Source organism: Seriola aureovittata, chromosome 21 (assembly GCF_021018895.1).
Source record: "Seriola aureovittata isolate HTS-2021-v1 ecotype China chromosome 21, ASM2101889v1, whole genome shotgun sequence".
Classification (NCBI taxonomy): Eukaryota; Metazoa; Chordata; class Actinopteri; order Carangiformes; family Carangidae; genus Seriola; species Seriola aureovittata.
The window spans coordinates 8,225,742-8,252,227 of record NC_079384.1 but is presented as its reverse complement, the minus strand read 5'-3'; the positions used below and the strand labels follow the sequence as shown (position 1 = coordinate 8,252,227).

General features: G+C 37.5%; 2 protein-coding genes and 1 pseudogene across 3 annotated transcripts; 2 read left to right on the top strand and 1 right to left on the bottom strand.

Annotated features, from left to right (window-relative positions):
• LOC130162005 (potassium voltage-gated channel subfamily C member 1-like) overlaps nucleotides 1–14,125 on the top strand; it is a 49,952-nt pseudogene extending 35,827 nt beyond the window's left edge.
• Nucleotides 14,126–17,292: 3,167 nt separating this feature from the next.
• Nucleotides 17,293–22,105, top strand: LOC130161872 (potassium voltage-gated channel subfamily A member 7-like). Of its 2 annotated transcripts, none has more exons than XM_056365204.1 (3): nucleotides 17,293–17,640; nucleotides 17,920–18,697; nucleotides 21,025–22,105. In XM_056365204.1, exons 1-3 carry the CDS (start codon nucleotides 17,525–17,527, stop codon nucleotides 21,928–21,930), a joined length of 1,800 nt encoding a protein of 599 aa, XP_056221179.1. In that variant the 5' UTR covers nucleotides 17,293–17,524; the 3' UTR covers nucleotides 21,931–22,105. The 2 variants fall into 2 exon arrangements, with proteins under 2 accessions (XP_056221179.1, XP_056221180.1); XM_056365205.1 differs by having other exon boundaries at nucleotides 17,294–17,640; nucleotides 17,968–18,697.
• A 1,859-nt stretch (nucleotides 22,106–23,964) lies between these two features.
• Nucleotides 23,965–25,868, bottom strand: fgf21 (fibroblast growth factor 21). The gene is made up of 3 exons (XM_056365206.1): nucleotides 25,303–25,868; nucleotides 25,036–25,139; nucleotides 23,965–24,938 (listed from the first exon to the last, which is right to left on the bottom strand). The coding sequence occupies exons 1-3, from the start codon at nucleotides 25,361–25,363 to the stop codon at nucleotides 24,648–24,650; spliced, it is 456 nt and encodes a 151-aa protein (XP_056221181.1). The 5' UTR covers nucleotides 25,364–25,868; the 3' UTR covers nucleotides 23,965–24,647.
• Nucleotides 25,869–26,486: the final 618 nt, after the last annotated feature.

The following is a 26,486-nucleotide window of genomic DNA, read 5'->3' as shown; positions in this document are numbered from 1 at the left end:
GTTGATCAAAGGTAGCAAACAAGTAAAGCAGTTGCCTAATATTTAACCTAAACCTGTAGCATAAAATCAGCTGACTGGGACATTACTATAACAGCTGAATTATTATACAAGTAAATGCTATTACACAGTAAATTAGTTGTCTCTCGTTTTATTTAGATTATTTTATTCTGTGTAAAATGTCAGTTTAACTTCTTTTAATGGCAGAAACAACATTATCACTGTTAAAGCTCTCTATTTCATAAAAGCTTCTTAACTCTAAAACCATTGAATGGAACAATTCAGCTACTTATTCAACATTAGGTCAGACGAAGGGTTTATCACATCATGATCACTTTAGAGTTATAATATAATATAATAGCCACTTTTTGTTTTAGGAGATTTTTTTTTCCGTCTGCAACAAAAACAGGTTGGGTTGTTGAACTCATCCCTCCTGTTGTCGCCCGTCAGCCCTGATTCAGCAAACATCACAAATGCGGCTGCCATTTTGATGCAACCTGACAGTTTGTCTCGATACATTTGGGTGGTATGAACAAAATACTTTTGGAATTGAACTTGAGAATGAAGCGGCACCGCGGATTGGCCGGACAGCTTCTCAGCAATCTTTGTGTGACACGCAGCCTTGAGAAACCCAGTGAAAAGGCGTCATCAATATTTTACAGAGTTGCCGTCCGACTAATGTGCCTGAGCTAGTCAGAATAAAAAAAGAACTTTTATTTATGGTTGGCTCAAGTGATGCGTAATCTAGAGTGGTGGGGTTGGCCACTGTGCACCACAATATTGCTGTGTATTTCCATTTCAGCAGGAAGGCACAAAGGGTGTCATACTGCACCAATGGGTGTTCTTTGTTGTCTGACTGTGGCCTTGTGATGGTTGGAGTTTTACACGACTAAACACTGTAACTACAATTTAATCACAAACTCTGTGAGCATTGCCGATTACATTCAAATCAAATTTTAGCTAGTAGAACATATCCCTAATAATAAACAGTTCAACTCCATCCATTATGGGTCCGTTGGCCATTGTTAGGGCAGGTTAACTGCCACCTACCAATGGTGTTTTTCACTTCACCTGATGCAACAACACTCCGTCAGCACAGCACTACCTTCTCTGTGGCTGCTTCCAAACAGTACAGGGGGAATTCGATGTCTGCATGCTGCGTTCCACACCTGAAACACAGTGGGAAAGGACACATAGGCCAATCTGTTATTTCTTAGATGAATTGGGTTACTGTAAACGTACCTGCAGCGGTGCGAGCGCCATGCAAACTACTTCACAGTCACTTGCACATCTTGGTCGGTTAAATTCCGCCCTCTTACCGTGTGTCATTTCCCACTGCAAACAAAATGTGAACTGATCTCCACAACAGGATGCGATTACCGGGGGGACAGGAAGTGTTTCTAACTGTTGCAGGGAGGACATTTTTTCGTGTTGGCCATTTGAAGTTTACAGGAGCAAAAAGCAAATATTAAACTGGCTGTTTATGAAGTGTAATGCAAGGCAACTAATTATTCTAACATACCTTCATTAGTGGCATGTCTCTAAGCTCTTTCACCTAAAACTTCATGTGGCCAACTCTTACACTGTATCGGTGATATCTGAGTATTTGCTACTGTGTGTTTGTGTTAAACTGTGCAGTTTTGGCTGAATAGTTGTCTAAAACACCTGAACATTGCACATTGCGCTTTATATAATAAAATGTCTGGTGCTTTATTCAATGGGCCTACTATAGGTGTTATATTTCTTAATATCTAAGAATCTTTTGCTTTTCTGTTTTGAAAAAAAAAAAGACATATCATAACTCGCATTTTCTTGTTTTGTCTTGTCTTGTCTGTCTTGTCTGTGTCTGTCCTCGTCTGTCCTTTATATGTCTTTATGATTTCATAACATTTTCAATTTCTGATTCTTAATTTGCACTCTCTTTACTTTTGTGCATCTTTTCATTTTGATTTCTTCTGATGACATCTTAAACCTCATGTTTCAATCCTGTGTAACCTTCATAACACACCACCTGGATGTGGAAAATTTGTCATAACATGCACAAACATTTTATTTCTTTTTTTATTATTTGCTTATGATATCAAAACAATAATACATATTATAATCTAATGTATCGATCGATGGTTAAATTTAATTTTTTTTTTAAAGCAACGGGCTACGAGAAATCTCGCAGTCTCAATAACATATCGGGAATGGCTGGGTCATCCCTGCGCCTTGCTCCTATCACTAGCCCCCCCTTTGAAACTTATGAGGCCCCAGGACCACTGCGCCGCTGTCGTTCCCCCATCCCCTCCATTTTGTAGCAGAAAGGATGGTTATGATTGGATGATAAAGAGATGCATTGGATTAGCCGTGGACTGATCGCATTGTAGTCTCCATTTGGATCGTACACCGTGCAAAAGCAATAGCAATAACATAAAATGAACTTGAATGTAGAAAGACTGACCTCTTGTCTTGTGAATCCAATGGTTTATGATGCATGCATCAGGTTAGCTGATGGGGTCAAATATAAATTTTAGTTTTAAAGATACACTTATTTTAAATTATTAGAAGAAATATAAAAAAAATATTTGAATTGGTTAGTAAATAAAATAGTGTCAGAGGTTAAAAAATAAAAAAAACTATGAAAACGTGCACTGTTACATTTTAATACTAAGTGTGTAGATGGATATCCATTTTTGTGTGATCTGGACCAAACAAATCTGAGCTCACAACACTGTCCAGAGAAATGATCATGAAACAAGATGCTTCATTTCATTTAGCCAAAGACAAAAATGCATTTATAGATTAGATTGATGTTGAATAGGTTTCTACTTTCTGTCTTTTGTGAATATTATTGTATGTACAGTGTAGATATATCATTTTGGTAATTCTCTCTCTCAAAAAAAACCCCCCAAAAAAAACAGAGTCGGCCTCTATAAGTCTCACTATTATCACCTAATTAAAGTTATTGTGACATAATTGAACACAATGTCAAAAGAAAAGAAAAACCTTAGATTTAATTGAAAAGAATACAAGTATTGTACCATAAGAGTCATCTCAATTGTGCAGCCTAACATCACTTTTGAAAATTGTAGTTTGTTTTATTACATTGCTGTTAGGATCCCATATAAGTAATTGTTCCCTCAAAGTGTGCAGTTAAAGGTCTATTCAATCATATAATTTGTCTGTATATTCATCATCATAATGTTAAATCCAATTATAACAATCATAGAAAAAAAAAAAAGTCAACCAATGAAAAACAAGCTGATTTTCTTACACCATCCATGCTTGTTTGTTTTTTGTCTACATGCTTTAGACAAGATAGCTTGCTAATATGCATTGCTGGTTGTTAGCAACACCAAATGACCTACTGTCATGATACTGGAGCTTCACACTAGTACATCGACCTCATCAACCAAGTTGATTCTGTATTCATGGCAGCAGATGGCCAAAGTAAAGTACTAGATGTAGTGTGTTTTTAGCTTATGAAACTGGAGGAAATTATTTCCTTGGTTGTTAATATTATAAGGGCAGCTCAAGACCTCATGAGAAGGACTGTGTTTTGTTTCCCAAGCAGGAGCACAATTTAGCTATCAGATCTTCCCTTCACATTTTCTATTTGATGATAATAAATGACTGAGTGGACCTGAGTGAAATGCTAATGAGGACAGTCATGTAAATGTAATAATGTACGTGCAGGCCTACAAGTTTTCAGAGAAACCTAAATGCGATGTATTTAGAAAATGACTTAAAAGTAACAAAAATAAACTAAATACATCCTATAAAGTCAAATATGGAGGACTACAAAATTATTTATATAATTAAAACAAGTACAAGCACTTTACTAACAATCACAGTTAATTTACAAATCTTTAAATCTTGCATCTTGGCAAAAGACACGAATCAACTGAACGTGAGACCACCCTATTAAATACGTCTTTAAAAAACAATGTTCAGCTTTTCTAAATATGTGTTTTGCTTCTTTTTCCACCTTCAATTTGTGTTTTGTAAAATATATTTTTCCATAATTTTTTGTTTTGTTTTTGGTTTAAATGTTTATCTAAAACAGTTTTTATATATTTATATATATATATATATATATATATATATATATATATATATATATATATACAAATACAGATTAAAATGATGAAATGCAGGCTGTTGGTAAATCTATGAAAAATATGACAGGGGTTACAACAGGATTTCTTCCTCAATAATTTATGATTATCAATCTGTAGTTCATTTATAGCTTTCATGTTTGTAACTGAGGGCCTTCCTCAACTTGCCATCCTCATGATAGATCTTATGTTAAAAGTTAAGCAAAAAAGATTTTAAAGATAATGACATTCACATATGCAATAAACATGCAATATTACTTTAATGCTGGAAAACATGCTGTGCACATACATATGTAAATATGCAGATCTATTTTTAATTCTAAAAATGCACAGACTTAGTAGGCAGTTTACGTATGATCTTTCATTTAGCTGTTCCAGATCTAAGTGTCCAAAAGTATAATGATGACATGAGTCATTTGTCTTGTTTTCTTTCAAGTCAGCCTGGTCTAATTGGTCCTTAAGAGTTTTTGATGTTGTGGCTGCCATTGCTTTGGTTGTCTCAGTTTTGTAATATTATATTTTCTTCACTTGTACTGGTAATGTGTATTTCATTGTAAGGAATGACTTTTCTGTACCACTGATTGTCTCAAATAACATTTGTCAAAAAAGTTGTTTAACAGACAGAAATGTAATAAGACTGAAATGATGAGGAAAAACTGTAAGTGCTTTAGAACCAACACTTATTTGCAGGTGTAAAGGGAGAGCATTTCTAGAAAGTCAGGTCCTGGTATTCTTACTGTCATAATTTATAGTCCTGATTGCTGTTTTGTCTAAAAATCGATGTGCTTCCAGACCCCTAAACTTTCAGGACTTAGATATGCAGTGTTATGACTGAAGATGAAAGCTATCTTCTGAATTTTTGCTTGAATTTGTTGTCGAAAGGTTTGTAAAAGTTGTAGTGTCTCATTCAGGATAGATCATGCAGTCACTGCAAGAAGTAATGCTTGCCTGGCTTCATCTGATACGGGTTTTTGAAGGTCATCGCACATATTTTCAAACCGAAGTTATTAGTAGTCGTGCTTATACGCAATATTGTACATTTCACCATTATGATGTCAGAAAATTACAATAATTTAGTGAAGCAGCATGCAGAACTTTGTTCCTCCAGTGACAGCAGCTCCTTAATGTATAATGTCCACCTGAACTTGTACAGTTAAAAGACAGGAAAACTCTGGGATAGTACCTTTTTAAATTGATTTAACTTGCAGAAAAACCTTTTATGAGCACGTAATGAGTAAAGATTGATTGGCCTGGGTTCAATCCACAAAGCTAATCTTAGTCCAAATCAGCAAACCTGAATTTTGGCCTGTAATTTTTGCTAGCATCACTTCTCACAGTGCACAAAAACTCATTAAACCTTTTAAGCGCACATACATACTGTATAATCTTAGAATGACTCCACAATGTGGATGTTACAGTTTGCAGATACTCTGAATTATTCTATTATGCCACTTTATTTGGAGTGTACATTTTCTGTTACAGTCAACGAAAATGTCCATCCATCCTATGTATCTGCAGTGTGATGTTTTTCTTTAAAGCTCCAATCGACTGACAGCGGGTGAGAGGAATAACATAACCTTACACTGCACCGCTTGAATTTGAACATGTATGATTATAGAAGTACTGTATTTCCTCATATTTGCTTTGTATTGTATGCAAATGGATCTGAAGAATGTCAACTGTGGTTCTGTTGAGTTTAAAGAGTCATATCCCATAGCTGTGGCCAATGCAAATCACCTAGGAGATTCTGAAGTAGACATTGCTTAAGTACACAAAACAGGCAGATGTTGTAAGTGCCTCTATGAGGCCCCTTTAGGCTCTGATGTCAGATTAGGAGTTCATGCAAACTAGCTAGATTTAACTAGCTAAACCTTCGAAGCAATGCTTAATAGATGAGTGGTTATTATTGAATATGTACATATCTGTATCTACACATGTGAATACATTAAAGTCATATGAAATTAATATATCTATGTATACTTTGAGAGTGTGGGCAGGAGGTTTCATAACAGCGGATTCTGACAGAGTTCAATAATTTGTCATTAGCAAGGTCTACGGTTTTATCCTGCAGGTTTCTCAGCGAAGTGCCAAACTAATCTAACTACACCACTAATTCCTAACTACACCGCTCGACATGTGACAGAACCTGGTCTTCTGGTTATATACATATTACGTCTGCATTTCAAAAACAAAGTACTATTTCCATGCGATATGGTTATTTTTAAGGCATACCATTATTAATTCAGCTATAATGACAGTTTACAGGGAAATTCGTTCTCGGTTGTTTGTTTGGACAAGAACTGGTCCTACATGGGGCAAATGCACTGTACGGTAAATGTAAATATTGCAGTGGTTGTTGTCAATGTATCCTGAAAGGCAGTGTATGGTATTATACAGTAGATGCTCATGGATTTGGTAAGCAGAGGAATATAAAATGTACTGTACTGTGTGTCTGTTGCTATGGTGCATAATGTGGTTTTGCATTAAGAGGACGGTCAACCTAGCTTGTTATATCCACTAAATGAGTGCTACATAGCCTAATGTAATGCAAAATGCGCAGATTAAAGTTGAATTGGCACCAGGGACCTGATGTGTTAATAATGTGCACACTGAAAAAGTGCATGTGCCACCTTCCACAAAAAATGGCATTTATAAACACTTGCTGGTAGAATAACGGTACCTCAAGACAAGCTTATGAGTGTAATATAGCAATATGACAAAAACAGCAGCGATGCCAAAGAGACATTTATTTGGAGTGTTGGTCTTTTAAGGACACCAGAAGTCTGACAAGAATAAGAGTATCTTATTAACATTAATAGATCTTGTTAACATCCTTTTTACAGGACAGAGTTTTATTCTTTTGGTACTACGCATATTTTTAGCTCTATCATATGGTAATTTGGGAATAAGAACAATGTGCACAAGGTAATTTGGCGGAAATAATGTAACTTTGACCTGCATCAGTGAATAAGCTGTTATGATTTATAATACCAGTGCTGGGTGTAACAAACACAAAGGCTGCTTTGGCACTGTTTCAGGACGGCACTGGTGCCAGAACAAATAAAGACAAAGACAGAAAAGTCTGGTTTGTATCCAAACAAACGGTAGTGTGTTGGTATACTATAATGGATAATGTCTTTAGACTTGTATGCATGTACACTATTTGTGAAAAATTTAACACAGAAGAAGACATATTTAGGAATTTATAAATCTGACTCTAAGATTGCTTTAACTTGATTTCGTGCAGACACATTTGGGAAATTACCTCAGATTTATGCATCTGGCACCAGGAGAAGGTCCTGCTTACATAATCAAAATACTATTTTGATACAATTATAGAGTCTATGGTTAATGGGTGAGCAACCATGGTGGTTTAGATTAATAGGTGCTGATTCTTCCTCATGATGAAAGCCGCCTTAATTCTTCACTAAATCCTTCACATTTACTGAGCAACTGGCCTTTAACTGTGTCTCGCTTTTCTCTGGAGAAAAACTACAACTATACAGTGGAAATTGACAGAAGAAGAGGGTGAAACGAAGAGCAGACGGGAAGAGCCGATGTGGCTGCTCATAAGAGATGATGTTTGTATTGTGGGTTGATGTGTGCTGGTGAGACCAGAACAGAAGTGTTTAATCTCCCAGTAAATAATGCATGATGCCGGCACATGTGATTCAAAAGCTGTTTGCCGTAACTGTGGGCAAAGACTTCAAAATACTCCACTCTTGTTGTCAAACATTTTCTTGAATTTGCACCTGTGCCTGCGTGATGTATAGCTTAAGTTGGGGGTTAAACTTCCTGAAATGGTGTCAGCCAAGTTTGTAAATCCACTAAGTACAATAATCTCTTTTGTAAATGTAAAAAAAACGTCCATGAATAGCAGTGCGTATGTTTGTATGTGTCCATCTGTCAAAAAATGTGTTTTTCCATGAAGTGTACATATCATTCAAATGAAAATGTTTTCATACACGTACATATGCAAGCACGCACACACACACACACACACACACATATTAGTGAGTAATCGTCATCTCCCTATCACCTTACTTTGTTAGCTTTGAAATGCTCTGTACATGATTCACTCCTCTGTAAAGGTGATGGCTATATTTGTTGAGAGTTGGCAGAGTGGAGAGCATGGTGCTGGTCAGCTGGCTGGCAGCTTGTTTCATTCAGTCTGTTGTTTCTTTTTCTAATATTGTCAGCCACACGTTTTAATGTCGCCATTTCCTATGTGCTAACGTTGTGTGTGTATGTCGGAGATAGACATGTTTTTTGTAGCTGTACTAGAGTTGTCATCACAGTTTAAATTTATGCACTTCATTCTGACATGCACAGTTAACCAGCAGTTTACAGGTAATGGTAATCCCTGATTACTTCCCTATTGTACATAATGTCAGTAACACTATGAAACTGTGTTATGGAAATCCATGCAATTGGCAAATTTCAAATATGAGAACAAGAAAAATCATAAATTTATGACCAAGATTGCTTTATATTAGTCGAGCACTTCTATAAACCAATCTAAATACATGTGCTTACTCGTAATGTTACAAGTTTAGTTAAGTTTCAATTTCACTGAACATATGAACATTTTTTTTTTTTTTTTTACAAATAATGTCTGTTCTCTGTGAACTTAATATTAATGGCTTTCTGTTCTTGTCTTCACAGTGTTAAGTTTCTAGCATTCGCCCTCTCTCTAATGAGGAGTCAGTAACCGGTAAACACAAATTTGCGGCGGGAGCCACGTAAGCGACAGGTGTGACACGGATGGACAGTTTAAAGGAGATCTTTGGGGTGACAAGAGAGAGACCAGAGGTTAATCATGAATTAAAAAATCATATGGTCTGCTCCTCACGTTGTTACCAAAGCAGCCTCTTGGAACTCCGACCATACTTTTGACAACTTGTCTGACTGACCTTTTTTCTTTTTCTTTTTTTTTTCCTCTTTTTTCGGCAAACTGACTGAGCATTGCACTGACACACTTTGGGAGAGAAAAGGACTCCTGATTACACATTCCAGATGACATCTCTATGACAACACTATACTCGCCATCTTGTATGATGACCAACTCAGTACCATCTACAGTGCTGAACAACTGCGCAACTTCACGTTTCTGAGAAAAAAACAAACAAACAAACAAAAAAAAAAAGAAATACCAACACTTGTCTTCACAAAGGACTGAATGAACAATGTAGCATCTCTGCTAACATATTGTAGCATTTGTTGGCCGGGAAATAACTTGACTTAATCCATCAACAGTTTGAAGAGAGAGGAATTTATGCATACAAGGGATCTTTTAGATGTCATTCTCCTCTTGGGTTCCTTTCCAGTGAAGAAGAAAAAATATATATAGAAAGTACATGAGAGACAAAGGATTGGTCTTAATCATTAACACTTGACATTCCAAAAAAAAAAAGAAAAAAATCGATGCACTAAATACAAGCAGTGCACATGAACTCAATCACAAATGCACAGTATCTAACAGCACCCATACTGCAGTCTTTCATTCAAGTTTAGCACTTGTATAGCATGTTTGCCACTGAACCTATGTCTTCCATTCACTTCTATCTGGCTTAAACACTGCCCTCCTCACAAATACTGAGATAATCAGAAACAACAACAACATATGAAGCACATGTAGCATCAGCTCAAACAGATCATGTCTGGCACATACTGTACATTTAGACCCACCTAAAACATTCCCCATAAGAAAATGGTGGAGAAAAAAAAAAGACTTATCTTTATCTCTCATGTACTGCCATGGGCTCGCCCCAGAATCCGTGTGGGATACCAAAGGTCCTGTAGCATGCACTTGCTGAATGACCTTCTGTAATGTATTGTAGACTAGGAGAAATATTCCATTCAGGATGAGGTTTGTACTCGCCCTCATACTGGCCATTGTCTCTGTTTGGTACAAAGTCATTCCTCTAAAAGAACTTATGTCCTTTAACTGCCACTAGCATCCCATTCCTATCTGCACATTTAAATGTTACAAGTATTTTTCCCATGTCTGACTGAGACAGTGCTCAGTCTCGAGGAGCAAAAAGACTGACTCAAGGAGACAGAAATCCTAGAGACAACTGTCAGTCTGTCTTCTATATCAGAGGATATTGGCTGGCCTAAATGGCAACGAAAAGGACACCACTATCACAAAGGCACTTTTTACGTCACACACATAACTGTTCATTAGCTGGAAATTATGTGCTATCATTTTTAAAAGGGACCAATCAGATAAATGTTCCCCAGTAACACAAAGGCCGACACTGCCAATTAGGCACAAGAATTCCCAGACGCATACTGCCCCATCTCTCTCTTGTCCCTCTTGCTGCCAACGACTGCTGCAATGGCAAGTCGATGTCAAAATAAGGATGGCCCATCAGTGGAGCCCTTAGGCAAAGGGGAAAATGAGAAGAAATGGACCAAGAGTAGAGCAAAGTGTGGAAGTGTACAAAGAGATCAAATCTATATTTTGATAAACAAATCAACTATCCATGGCTTCGGAGAAAGTTTCTGGGAAGAAAAGGTCCAGAATGGAAGAAAGAAAAAAAAAAAATATCAGATGCAAATGTGAATAGAAAATTTGGCATCATGAAATGGAGTCAAAGTCGTGGAAAAAGAGATCGGAAGCGAATGTTTTGTCACGAGAGGTGGGCGAACGCGTTTTCCCCACACGCAGCGGGAAAATGTTTTTGGAAAGACAGTGAGCGATGACAGACTCTTGCCTGTAAAGACATGGGGATGACAAAGGATGGACGCTGAGATAAACAAATGAAAAAAAAAAAAGATAATGCATTTTTGTAACTTTGTTTACCAGCATGACTACTTTGCATGACTGTCTTTTCTGCGAGCCCTTAGTTGAAGACAAGGGTGCTAGAGATACAAAAAAAAGTATATATAAAATGAATTAAAAAAATGTTATATGCAATTAATGTTTTAAAAAAGATTATAATGAAAGAGAAGAGCTATATTTTGTTTTGAAAAGTAAAAAAAATGTGAATATTGAAACATGTATGTTTGCAAAGTACACCCTGAACTATGTTTTGTTCGATGAAATCTCTCTGCTACTACTGCCCTACATTCCTCATTCCAGTCTTTTCGATGGTTTTACTTTGTAACGCGTTGTTGAGCAGTATATTTTCTAACCATTCTATCAACAGCGATCATTCAAGACTTTGCCAAACTATAGCATTTGTGCAAAAGAACGCAACAATTCACAAAGTTCTTTCTTTTCTTTTTTTTCTTTCCTTCCTTGAATCATTTGCACAACTTAACGTAGCAGCAGCAGCAACAGCAGCAGTTCTAAAACAACAGCTCACCATACCACAACTTTGACTGCTTGATTAGTACTCATAGTTTGCTTTTTTTTTTTCTTTGGCAATAATACAAGAGTTGTCACGTGATTGTAGCAGGGCACACGGAGACCCTCAAGAGTATCTTCAATTCCTCAGTGTTAGAAGAGATTCGTAAAGGCCTTGGATGTCCCATGGCAGGATTTTGCTGGGATGGGCAGTTCTGTTCCACTTGTCCTAAGTAGAGAAATGGGAGTACAAGCGCAGGTTATCCAATAAAGACCAATAACAGACTATGAGAGATACTATACCACATTGGCGAAGAGTCGAGAGAGATTTCAGGTTTGCATGGAACCAACTGCCATTCCAAAGTTTGTGTGTGGTTTAAAGGACTCAGGTGTGTCGATGGTGTGTGTGGATGTAGGTGTTTTGCTATTTCCTTTCTAACATAATAAATTCTAGTATATAGACAACGATAATGTGAACACCTCACAGTGATGTGTAAAAAAACGCATGCATTATGACTTGATAATCTCTCGAGGGGGGAACAGAGTCTTAACATATCCCCTTAGCCTCCTATCATTGTTTGTCATGAATCCAGTCCTGATAACTATGAACACTGTGCCGTGTCGTAGAGCAGAAACGTCTTCCTCCCAGAGGCAACTGAAAACTACTCACACTCACAGTGTCAGCATGAGTGTGTAAGGTAGCCTGTCTTCGTTTTTTTTTTTTTTTTTTTTTTTTAGATGGTCAGGTCTTTGCATCCATCAATACCCATGGAGTTACCGTCATCCAGCTGGCTAGTTGGCAGCTCATTATAGCACACAACACATTCATGTGAGCACCAATCAAAGAGACCCAGAGCTTCCAAAATGATGTCAGTGAGGTACTTTTAAGTGTTGCAAGAAAAAAAAAAAAGAAAAAGATGAGCGACACCAGTGTCCACCGAGGGGAGATTGATGTTTAAAAAAAAAAAGAGAAAAAAAAAAGTCTTGCTTAAAAAAAAAACAACAAAAAAAACCCATCTCATTGTTGAGTGCTCTCCAAGCACCTCACCCTTGGTTTGGAATTCCAAGTGAGTTTCAGGCCCTGCTGGTTCAGGGCTCAGCTCAGGCAGCTGAATGGTCCGCCGTCCATTCTTGGTACATTGCAGTTGGAGGCTCACCAGTATATGAGACTCAATGGTGTGATGTAGACTACAGAGACTATTCGAGAATTCTGTTGAGTCTGTGTTGGTTTTACAGGGTCTAGAACTTACTTTTGTCTATTTGCAAAAACGTTCCATGGGATTTTGTTTATCTTTTTAAAACTCCCGATTTCAGTTCCCATTTTGGAAGGCATTAAGCAACTATGGCTTCGATGGTCACAAAGATGTTTATGAATATTTCAGAGGTAAACTTCTAGCAATGGGGTGCACACTTGCAAAAACTTTGTGCTTCACCCAGCTGTTTGTGTTTTTACAGCCATGTACTGTCTTTTTTTTTTTCTTCCTGTATCACTGTTAATTTAGCCATTTCTTCATTCTCTACATTGTGACTGCTCTGCCAATGCCAGGCTGAAAAAGATGTCTTTCCTTTTCTATTGCATAATACTGCCATTTGATTTAGTCATGTTGAACAGAATGAGTTACAATGTTGAGAGTGCTAAGTCTGTTTTACTTTCTAAACTTTGCAATCTGTTACAAAATGTTAAGAGATTTCCTGTGTAACACTCACATAACCAAAATAACAAAAATGCTTTACATGGTAAGTAGATGCCACTGTTAACCTAACAGCTACTATGTGTAATGACAATATTATGACATGTCCTCTCCAGGTGTTTGGAAGGTGTTATGTGGTCCTTGGATGACACATGCTTAAATTATATCCTATGTATTTTCTTTATGTGCCTGTTTCTGTTTAATATGTTTTTGTTTGTTTAATTGAGGACACAGTATGCAATCTGCACCACGAATGCCACTGATCGACACTTACTGTATGCTCCCTGAGACACAGATGTTCTGTCATCAGTCCAGATGATTGCAACCACATGTATAGTGGCTTTATGGCTCTCCATAGAGTGACTTAGCAATCACACTAATCAAAAAATATTTTATTTTACAAAGTGATAAGACCAGAGTTGTTTTAGAGGAAATGTTATCATGCTGAATAGATTTTTCTAATAGAGTTAATATCTTATTTTAATTAGAAATAATGTGATATACACCACAAAAGTCATACCGATATACTTACATCTAATATTACAGACTAACATCATGCATTCACGTAAGCATTCCAAAGATAAAAGATGTGTGTTCATTTTACATGCCATCAAATTGTATAAAACAGACTTAGGTACTAGTCCATTGTACTGCGGTCTTAGTAGGAGAGTGAATGGGGAGAAGAGGTGGTCACTGGAGCATCTGGTTGTGACTTATGCCGGATTTTATTTTTGAAATGTTGGAACACAAAGAACAACTCATCAAGAACTGTATAAAGTATATTTCAATGGAATGTTCATGATCTATCTTTTTATATTTTGAAGAAAAAAATAGAAACATATCAATAAAGTGTCATAATTGAACATATTTCTACTATTGAGACTTAAAATGTATGAATGTCAATGCGATCTAATGTGAACCAATCTCCATAGCAGCTTGAATGAATAACTGATTAACAGTCATGAGATGCTTTTTCAGAAACATTAAAATTGCTTAAAATCATTGAAATGAACTCAAAATAAATTAAAAGGTGACATCAATGGTGTGTCAGTTTGTTTCAGATTTAAAGCTGATGAAATGTGTGCTCCTGTGCAAACTGACTGATACTATCCTGTACACTGACTGTCACAGTTAACGCGATTCATCAGCCTGTCAGGAACACGATACCACAATATACTGATTGATATAATCTGATTTGAAGAGAGGACAAAATGAAAATCAAATAGTCTTCCAAGAAACTGAAGGATGACACATTAAATTTGTATCTGGAAGTTTTAGGACATAACGTGTTTAGATGGCAGCATTTCCAAGAAGGTCCAACTTTTAAGTTTCTCTTTCAGCCAGAGACCGCTGCATTAAACCATTTTGAGTTTCTAAAATAAACACTTGTCACATAATGGCAATCTATAATTTTGAGGTCATCTGTAACTGTGTCATGATATTTGAGAATGATGAGATAATGTAAGTGCGGTTTCCCTTGCATAATATCAAATAACTGTAACTGTAACTTCTAATATGCAAGAAACCGAACACCAACATGAAATATTTTTTTAACAGAACTGATACAGAATAATTCTGTTCTTGGACACAAGAAGAAAACAGCATGGACAAACTGAAAACAAAAATTTTCACTGTAATTTTGAAATCACTAAGTCAGACTTAGAAAAGCAGCTACACAGTTATTAATTAGAATACCAATAAACCATTGAGGTATAACAAACTACTGGAAAAGTGGACAAATGCAAAGCTTCTGAATATAGTATAATTTAGCACATAGTAAATATAGTATAATAAATATTCTTTTTTGAAAATACTCATATCCACGATGAAGGCACTAAACCATATGCTGGTATAAGGACCACATGGCAACAAGTATGGTCTGATGAGTCACCTATTTTCTGCTCATGGATATCCACTGTCTGTTTCAAACATTGGCTCTGTGGTGTTGCATCTGTGGTGGTATCTGTTATCACAAACCCTCATGAATGCCCTGCATAGCTGCATGAAAACTAAAGAATTTAAAGCCATTTTACAACTAGAAGCTCTTTCACAGCTAAGAACAACTAAATATGACAAAATTATCATTTTGCGTGTGATTGTCACATCCTTTAAACACAAAAAACTAGAGGAATTCCTTACTGCATTCAGTTCATTCTTAATATTCATAGTTTTATTTTGTATGTTAAAGTAGCAGCGAGGTAAGCAGTGTATTTTGTCTTTGGCTGAAGGCAAGTATGAGGAAATGTCGGCAGAGGCCTCTCTCTAAGTTTTTTTTTTCTTTTTTGTACCAAAACATTACCTCCCTCTGGTGGGTATACAGAGTAGTGTCTGCTTCATTGGGTTCAGATAGTTAAAGACCTATAATAACAGGAAATCTTACTGGTTGGTCAATTACTGATTTAGACTTTAATTTTTTTAATTTTTTTGTGTTTGCTTGTTCTTATTTGTGTCAACCACAAACTCAAAATTAACTGAAAATATGGATGCACTAGCCTACAAAAAACATTATTATCATTATTATTATTATCATTATAATAATAATAATTATTATTATTATAAGAAAGAAAGTGTCATGCAGTGTGACACAGCTCTATGATTCAATTTCACATTTTACGTATTTTACATTTTAGCTGTCACTGACAGCTTGAATCATTTTATTTTTACAGTATTTCAACAGAAAACATTTGTGTTTGTCAACAGATTATCCCTTTGGGGTTCTGATTAATGTGTTTGCCAAAAATTATATACACAAAATAAGAGATATCTATGCTATTTTGTCAATTTGCAGTAAGTATTTTAGTTTGTCCCTTTGTATGGTAGCAGACACCATGATTTTACAGCTATCTACATCCTAATATTCAGTCCTCTAAGGTTCAGGTGGTGACTGTTTTCCCTGCTGAAGCATGTTGTGTGACACACAGCTATCCCATGGGGGTGAGCAACAGATTGAGAGACTGTCAGGGGCTGATCATGATTTGGAAGCAATGGTGAAGAGGAGGCAGATAAGGGTCCAATTATTTTTTAATTCAAAGCATCATTATCCTTGAAATGAGGGGGGAAATATGAGAACGCTAAATAAAACTAGCATGTGGTAAATAAGCAAGCAAAGCAGGAAAAGCACAGGTGTATTTAAAAATTAATCATGGCTGCATTCCACTTACCGCATGTGCTGAATGATTGAATGGCTTACTGGGACACTTAATGGAACTCAGCCACCTTTAATGTTATCAATTACATATATTAAGACAAGTCAACATATCTGCAGGGAAAAAGGTCTAAGGCAAAAACAAATCTTATTTTATACGTCTATACAACAGCCTCTACTATTCTACTTTTACTAGGCCTACTGTTTGACCCTATTTCATTTAGTGTTACATCTGCTTAGCCTGCTCTATGCCAATGCTAACATTACAGGTAGGCTATAACAATTAAGCTACAACTGCCAAAAGTTTTAGCACATAAACAATAATTACGTGACAACAAAACATGCACAACACAGCAATGTATGCTTTCTTTCAACAAGTAACACAAATTTACAGACATAAGTACATGGACTGAAGGACGGCACATTAGCCTAAATGTTTATGTTAAATGCTAATGTAAATGCTAATGAGCATGTAGCTCTTTCCCTTGAAGTCACACCAACAACTGTCCTACACTTGGCAAGGACACAAAGTTTTTTGCTATGATTATTTTTAATGAAACAACCAAAGAAAGCTCGGAAATTTAAGAATGAATGCTATTAAACTAATTTATCTCTGTACAAAAACTAGCTTGCAATACTATCTAGTAAAAAATGCAAATGAGGCAACACAGGATTGCTTCATAACTGCATAGGCTAAGTGTGCTGACTTACTTGTGAGCATTCTGATTAGCTGCTAAGCAGTTTAACATAGTAATTTAACATTAAACATTTGCTGCTTATGTATGTTTTTTCCCTTCAACTATTGCTAGAGCATACAATCCATTGATTTTAGTTTTTAAATAATACACCTTCAAATAAAATAATTTTGAGGTAATGAGCCTCATAACCTCAAAATCTCTCACTGTACCTCATTAAACTAGGTACAGTGAGAGACCTCTGTCAGTCAGAGTACCATACTTGTTAGAGGGGGTCACACCACGCAGTGCCAGGCAAACGTGACATTTGATAGGGAGGTTGAAGGTTGTCTCGCCCCATAGCTAAAATGGAGGGAAAGGACAGGGAGGGGTCGGAGGGGTCTAAAGAGATTGAATTTCAACAGGACAGCAATCCCAAAAAATTTCAAGACAGACAACGTGAGGCAGCAAGGGACAGGACAGGATCGTGGATGTTCCCTGAGCAAACAACTGGAAGTGCAGGTTGTGTACAAGCTGGCCGGAAAGTTTAGCTGGACTGTCAGTAGACCTCTGCGTGAGTGTCGATTGAAGGTAGACAGCCAAACAAGGACTTTGTGTATATGACAGACGGACATGATGACAGAAAGAAAGACGGACAACCTGATGAGCCACGGGAGGCACACAATGTGATTTTTCATCCTGCCATTAGTGACTGTCAGCAGCTATTTTACATTTAGTGAGTAAATACTTTCATTTACTGGGAACTAACATGGCTTGTTGTTTGTAATTTCTATCCACTGTAATCCACAGTTCACATTTTAAATGAGATAAAAAATTATTAAGGTAACATTTCAAAGAGTCTTTAAGCAGATTTTGTGGTGAATAAGTATGTTTAACTGTGATGAAATATGTCAGGAAAATTGTAAAGAACCAACACTTCAGCCATTTGCTTTTAGTTCCATCTGTAATACTTATCAACTGAAAACCAAATCCACTGATGAAACTATTACTCTAGTTTCAGATACGGTTTGCTTTTAAGTCCAGTTGTTCTCCAAATTCTCAGGAGAGTGGTTTGCCTCGTTCCCCGGTCTGGGCTACTTAAAGGGATGGACAGCAGTGACCCACAGGATGATGAAAGAGGAAGCATAAGGAAAGAGAATGATGGAGAAAAAGATAAACAACTGAAGAACCAGCTCAACAGTGAGGAAAAAGGAGAGAAGGAGATCAAAGGAAATGAGAAGGAGAAGAAGAAAGAGAGCCGACGTTCTGGGTCTCTATGGAGGAGTGGATGGGCTTTGAGTGAAAGACTCGCCATCAATGTTTCAGGGATGCGTTACGAAACTCAGCTCCGCACCTTAGCCCAGTTCCCTGACTCCATGCTTGGTGACCCCAGGCGGAGGTCACGGTACTTTGACCCGCTGCGAAATGAGCTCTTCCTGGACCGCAATCGGGCCTGCTTTGATGCCATTCTGTATTTTTACCAGTCAGGCGGGAGGCTTCGCAGGCCAGCAAACATACCCCTGGACATCTTCATGGATGAGCTGATGTTCTACGAGCTCGGAGAGGAAATCATGAACCGTTTCAAGGAGGACGAAGGTTTTCCAAAAGAGGAGGAGAGGCCGCTGCCGTCCAACGAAATCCAGAAAAGACTGTGGATGCTGTTTGAGCACCCTGAGTCCTCATCGGGTGCACGTATCATAGCCATCATCAGTGTTATGGTCATTGTGGTGTCCATCCTCATCTTCTGCCTGGAGACACTGCCTGACTTCAGGAATGAGAAAGAGTCACGAGAGGTAGGAAATGTGATTGAAGTGTTGCTGTAGGTGTGGGAGGATGAACAGTGTGAAGAGTGTTGTTTAGGGTTTTTAAGGGTTTCCAAATTTCAGGAAAGTCAGGCGAATGGCATAATGAATAAAGACGATGGTAAGTATTCTCCATTAAAATATTCTTTAGTCACCTTTACGGTATTTATGTGAGTAACAGAATGGGTGGCAGTATAAAAACAACTGGGAATGCTCTCAACAGATCTGTGACTTAAATGAAATCAAATTTAAAATTTATGGCCTGTATGGGAAGTATTGGTTAAAGGTTTTATTGGACATGAGAGAATATGTTGCCAGCTCTCTCTACTTGAAATATCAGCCCTATTACGCAATCTTTTGCATGTCTTTATGTCATGGCTTTATGTTCAATATCACACCACTTAATTCAGTGCCACTTGCTAAAACAGACTGCTAAAAGTTATTAATAATGCCTGAATCAAACCACCAGGGAATAAGGTCTTGAATGGGATGTGTGTGACTGCTTGGGTCAAAAGGAAACATGATATCATTGGAAGCAGGTGTTTAGGTAAACACACACTTGGTGAGTACTACAGTGTGTTAAGAGGAAAAACACTGACATGGGCAAAACTATTGGCCAATATGTCTGGAAGCAGACCAGAGAGTGAGTGAGAGAAAGAGGGAGAGAGACTAAGGGAAGCTTATGGTGTGATTATTTTAGTCGGCTGTTAAATTTGATACACTTGGATTCAGGAAGCGCTAAAGGGTACAGGGAGGAATGGGTGGGGCCTGGAATACAAATAAAAGGAGAGAAAGGGAAGACATTGTGAAGAGACAGTTAGGTGTGTTAATGAAAGGTCACACAAGTGACCGAACACATAGACAAAGGTGAGCCAAAGCTTTCCGGTGGCTTAGAACCGGAGACTAAAAGGTCTCACAGGATGAGTAGCATACGTTGGGTCATGTTAACACATTCCTTCAGGACTGCTGCGCTAGGCCAGACTGCCTTTGCACAAGCGAGCTGCCAGGAAACTACTGTAACTTACTCCTCTCCAAGTCAGCGGCAGACCCACTGAACTGCATAGGCAATGTTACTCGCCTGTAGTGGCCAGGGAGATGGGATAGCGACGAAGGTGGAGATGGATGAGGAGAGGTGCAGCGAGACGCTCATGTTTCTCTTCGGAGATCTCACAAGGTTATATATAGTCTTAGGAGAGCCCTTGGTGCAGATCAACACATAGATGTCCACCTTTAGCAATAAACACTGTCACTGACCTGCTACTGAAAGCCATAAGGAATTCTCTAGGTTCATTTAAACTCCCCTGAAACTTTATATATTACACGCAGCCCATTACAGCATGCTGATCCTTTTATATATCCATACGATCCGTTTTCATGCTTCTAACTTGATGTTGTATAAGATGTTTTTAATGGCCACCCTCTAATGCTTGAATGTAATGCTAACTGATACGGAAGATGGAATGACAGGTGGACTGAAAAAGAGATTGCTACAGCTATGATTGAAATGTAAAGCCGCAGATGTCAAGCGCTTTTATGATGCTGCCAAAAGTGTGAACCAATGAGATGGTGGACAACATGCTGAAATTCAATGTAGTTTAATAGGACACCACGAAACAGTATCTCAGCAGTACTATGTAAACTACTTTTTATTCACATTATTGCTGAGACGGATGAGAAGAATGATATTGCTCATGGCTATATAGTAAATATGAAGCTATAGCCACTAGCCTGTAAGCTTAGTTTAGCAGACTAGTAAGAGGGGGAAACAACTAGCTTGGGTCTGTTCAAAGTAAAAAAAATCTACATAGCCTACCAGCACCTCTAAAACTCAGTAATTCACACATTACATCTTCTTTTTCTAACCTATACAAAAACAGATTCATAATAATATCAATTCACCATTTCATGAAGGGTTATGTGCCATGCTATTTCTAGGCCATGAATTTTTACACCTTTGGCTTTTGTACAAATTAAACAAACAAGATATAATGTATTACTTAGTGAGTGGTGCTTGTAGGGGGATTTTGTTACTTTTGGAAAGAGCCAAGCCAAGCTTCCATTCCTTTTGCTAAGCTAAGCTAAGCTAACTGGATGCTGGTTTTAGCTTCATAATTACCATACAAACTTGAAAGTGGTACAGTATAAATCTTTGAATAAGGGAATAAGCATATTTCCCTAATTGTCCTAGTCCTTTGAATGGGATTTTGTCATTTATAATTTGAAGAACAATTTGAATAATTGCAGTTGTTTATTTTCTTGTTATGGTGATATTGCGATATTTAATACATTTTATATTTTTCCTGTCTCCTCCACTTAAGGAATATTTTTACAGGTACCACGCCCAGGCAAAGAATGTCTCCGAGAACATGCCTCTTCCACAAAGTGTTTTCCATGACCCCTTCTTCATGGTAGAAACCATGTGCATATGCTGGTTCTCCTTCGAGCTCGTCATGCGCTTCGCTTGCGCCCCCAGCAAGACGCACTTCTTCAAGGATGTCATGAACATCATCGATTTCAGTGCCATCCTGCCCTATTTTGTCACTCTGGGAACAGAGCTGGCCAAGGACAATGATGCAAGCCCAGCAACATCCTTGGCCATCATCAGAGTCATCAGGTTAGTGAGGGTGTTCAGGATCTTCAAGTTGTCTCGTCACTCAAAGGGCTTACAGATCCTTGGACAGACATTGAGGGCCAGCATGCGTGAGCTGGGCCTGCTTATCTTCTTCCTGTTTATTGGCGTCATCCTCTTCTCCAGCGCCATCTACTTTGCTGAGGCTGACCACACCAACACGGCCTTTATCAGTATACCACACGCTTTCTGGTGGGCAGTTGTCACCATGACCACAGTGGGATATGGTGACATGTACCCAGAAACAGTGTGGGGTAAGCTGGTGGGCTCAATGTGCGCCATTGCTGGCGTGCTTACCATCTCACTTCCAGTGCCTGTCATAGTATCCAATTTTAGCTACTTCTACCACCGGGAGACTGAGTGTGAGGATCAGACGGAGTACACCCATGTCAAGACATCACTCTGGGAAGATGAGGAGCCAGAAGGGGAAGAAATAGATGAAGGGGATAGGGATCCAGAGGGGGATTATTATGCCATTGAAGGCATCTGTAACCCTCTGAATGGGACTCTGCTGGGTGGACTGTGTACAGGGCAGAGCACAGAGTTCAGAGAGGGAAACTTGTATCTGAGAGAGCCACTGGTCACTCAGGTTTAATGAGGGTACATTGTACACTTGTCAAAACATAGTAGGAAGAGACTGAAAAGGATGAATGAAAAAATAAATAAAAAAAGTAAAAAGAAGCACATGTGGCTAAAGATGAGTTCGTCAATCAGAAATACAGATCCTGAAGAGAGAAACTAGCAAGAAGAAAATGACAAACAGAAACTGGCGAACTGTGTAAAGCCAAAATTTTAACACTTTTAATACCTACTAATAACCTTTAATAGCCTTTTCTTGTTCATTTATAGTTATTTATTGCAGCACCAGCCAGCTAAATGTCACTGAAAAGCAACTTTTGTATAATATAGCTTCAAAAAAGCAAGAAAAAGACTCAAAGTGAGTACATTTTACATTCTCAGGGTCATGATATGAATATAATATGAGCTGTTTTATTTATTAATGCTATCAGCTTGTGTTTGAGATGTAAATGACTTTCTGAATGTCTGTGCCTTGAAACTATGATGTCTTAGTACTGTCACTTTGTTCCTTAATGTTCGGAATGGAAGCAGATTGATTATTGGCAATATAGATGTCATGTCTCATCAAAACTCAACACCAGCAGAGCTGTCACTGCAGATCTCTCGTAAACCAACCCCCACATTCTCAACACTCTTCTGCAAGTTATGTACAAAGTTCACACTTGTGTGGTTTTGGCTTATGTGACCTGAAGCGACTGACATGACCTTTATCATGTTGTAATACAACACTATAGCTTTACCTAATGGCACAGTGTTACCTACTGTACTTGTGTTGAAGAGGAAAGTTTTGATTGCTATGGCAGAGATTCTCTGTTTATCTGCTTAATTATGCAGTTTTTAATAAAGATTATATTTTATTAATTTTCTTAAAAGAAGCCGTGTTATTTATCGTTGCCTGTGGTAATGAGTAATTATTAAGAGAAAAGATTTAAACCTTCACTGGTGAGATACAATTGAACCTGATGCTTCACTGCTTAGGCAACTGCATCTCTAAACACAACATGCAGTCGTTGAGGTCTGCCAGACTGAATCTATGTTTCACCTTTTCCACAGCCACTAAGCTGCTATAAGCAGCCGCTTCCAATAACATTGCTCTCGATTTCACTGGAACACATAAGACTTTCCACAGCATCAGAGTGATGACCCATGGAAAGTATGTGTACTAATGTAACTTTGCTAGTGTAAACAGCTTAAATAATGTGTTTTAGTTTGTGTTACTGGTGTTAGTAACAGTCAGGAAAGAGAAGATGAGAAGAAGAAATAAACTTTTCCTGGGATAAAAACGTGATCAGCCAGTGATAGAAAAAACAAATGAGAAAATGTCTGCGATTTCCAACAGCAAACTGCCTGTTTTTGTCTGTGAAGTTGGCTAAAACGATGCAGTTATTATTGTTTGAATTTTTACATGGGAAAACTGGTCCTGTTAAACAATGCAGGGAAAAGCTAAACAAACAAACAAACAAACAAACAAACAAACAAACAAACAACAACAACTAATCAACAAACACCACAACAAAATATATTATTTAAAATATTTTTTGTGCTTGTGTGTTCAAGGGCTAATTTATTAAGAGGAATTTTACCTTTTTTTTTAGCAGCAGACATTAATGCAATCTGACTTATGTTGGTGGTAGTGTACTGCAGCTACAGAAACTACATACTGCATTCATTTTATGTCAGTTTTCAAATGAAAACAATATTCATGATAGAAACATCTACAGCCCTCTTCAATTCTCCTTTTTCTGTGCTATGGGAAAAAATAAACAGGGGAGCAGTGAGGATTTTAATTTGAAATGCATTTATTTTGCACAGAATATAATTAAATATGTGGCAGCCTTGAGTGAAGCAAGTTTTGTACCCAAGACAACCTCAGTTCAAAGATAAAGATGTAAAGTAAATTTTATTTATATAGCCTGAAATGATAAATCATTAATATTATAAAATATCATAAGTCATAAATTTACCTTAAGGGCCTTTACATCCTGTTCACTATATATAGACAATTTATGGCAGCTGTCCAGAACTGTAGTTTGCAGAATGTATCATAGATTGTAGGGAAATACCACTGGTCAAATACATACACACTAAACTGTACATATACTGTATAACAGAAACATTTTGTTGTAGGTTTGACCAACCTAGACATAAGATTTAGATGCTCACTACAGCCCATAAGCAAAGAGGGTTAGGGAAGTTGATCTGTCTGCCATCATTACTTATTTGTCCACTAGAGAGCGCTCCTGTCCTCACAATAATCAGCATCAATTTCATTACTCCACTATGAAAGCTGTGATCACTGGTCAGAATGAGTTCCTCTCATCCTTCCTGGTTTTATAAATGGTATGACTGAACTGCTGGGTCATTGCATGGCAAAAAGAAACGAAAGTGAAATTTATGTCATGTTTATTTTCATTCCAAAGTCCTCTACAGTCTGATAAACACTTGAGTAGTACAAACATGAGCTTACTGGACTTTCCAGATTTCCGATTCAGAGAAACTCCAAAAGCCTCACATACCAAAACATATCAACAAGATGTTGCAACATGGAACATTTCTTCCTCAGACACAAACATGCTCTAAAACTACTAAAATCACAGAACCTGTTGTCAAATGTCTTTAAATACACCACTAGAAATACACCACACACAATAAATACACAATAAATAAATAAGTTACAATAATATTGCCCTAATCAGGTGCATATACAGTTAACGATCAGAGAGTTCATTTTCTTTACTTCTCCATTGAGAACTGAGGACTGACCATAGAATTTAGGCCCATTCCAAGAAGATCATCAGACTCCATGTTGAAATGTCTCTGATTGTTTGGTGGTTGGTCTGACACACTCTCCCCGCTCAGAGTATTCCTAAGTGGTAGGAATCGAGTGAAGGGGACCGCGAGTCGATCTGGGGAATATTTTGATGCCAGAGACACAGGAAATCCATGGTGCGAGGAGAGGAAACGGGTGTATCCGTCTGCCAGCAGCAGCTCTCGGAAGGTGCAGTCAGCCTCTGTGTACAGTCTCTGAAAGTGGCAACAGATGTAAACTGCCAGTGAGTGACGAGAAGGACAAAGATGTTAAAGGATGTTAAGATGTTAACATTTTCTTTGCTTACTGTACCTGCCCCCTCAAACGGCCTCCACTGTCCACACAGAGAAACCGGGATGATGACTCTCCCTTGATGACTATATGGCCTGGTTTGACTGATTTCAGCTGCAGCACACCTGGAAACACAGAAACATAAATAGATGTGGCCTCTTCATAAATTTCTTGCTGGTCTCAGTTTTCTGGGCCTCATATTATTACAGTGTATTGTGTAGATGTATTTGAAATGAAAAATATGCTAAATTGGGCCAACATATGCTGTCTGTTATTAATAATACTTACTGTAAGGAGTCTGGACATCACTTCCTGACACTCTGCCATCCAGGGTCATCTGCAGATACATGCCTCTTCTGTGGTTTTCTGCAAAAATAAGAAAGGGAGAGGGAACAACAAAATCAGCATGATAAAGTATTTAAGGTGTTTAAGATCAAAATTGTCTTGTCAAAATTCCCATATTTTCACAAAATTGTTTTTAAATTACTAAAATGAAAATAATTATAATTACCTGTGTAGAGATGCCCTTCTCTGACTTGATTATTAAAGGATAAAAGTGGGTTGGAGTCAGTGAGATAAAATGACAGCGAGAAAGGAAGTGGAATGATTAGGAGAAAAGAGGACAGGCAAGAGAAAGGTGTGTGTGGAAAAAAAAACATTTGGAAAAAAGGTAAAGGGACTCTTGAAAGAAGACAAATGAGGAATAAATAGAAAATAAATAGCTTAATAAGGACGAAAAATAAATAATAAATAGTATACAAGCAAGTTCTTTTAGATCAAATTCTGAACAGGAGCAAGTTTTGTGCCCTTATAAAGCAGTTAGGAGAAGGAGGTCCTACTTCATGAGAGTAACGTATGAGTCAGACATTTCTACATAATTAAACTGTGATTTAATGCTTAGAAGAAGACCTGTGTTCTCACACTATGTATGGGCTTCTTCCGTGCCATTTACAGAAAGAGTTGCTCGTAAAGTCGGACCTCTACAAGTTCAGGTGGGTCAGAGCCAAGTGTTTAAGAAGCAGATATTTATTGATTTTATGTTTTCCCATTGATTCCCCAGTGATTCCATTAGTTCATTGTTAAAGGAACTTTGAATAATAGTATTCATATTGTATGTGCAATTTATGAAAATTGATTTTCTTGCTTAATTATACACAAACACCAGGGTCTGGGGTTTCGTTTAAAAAATGTCAATATCCTTCCTATTATTAAATTCTAACATTGCCTTTTCAGTTTAATCTTAATTATTTAAATGCAATTACAAACCTCAATTTGATTTGTGATTTGTTTGCACTGACAAATACCAGTAATTATGTTTTGTCATGTCAGGACAAAATGGCTTACAGTAACTCAGGGTGCTTTTCCATCCAGGCTTCCGATTATAAAATATACACATTTCACAACAGCAAGAAGATGTAACACAAACTTAACTCTCTGCGTCATCAGCTGAATAAATTAGAACAACAGTTAGG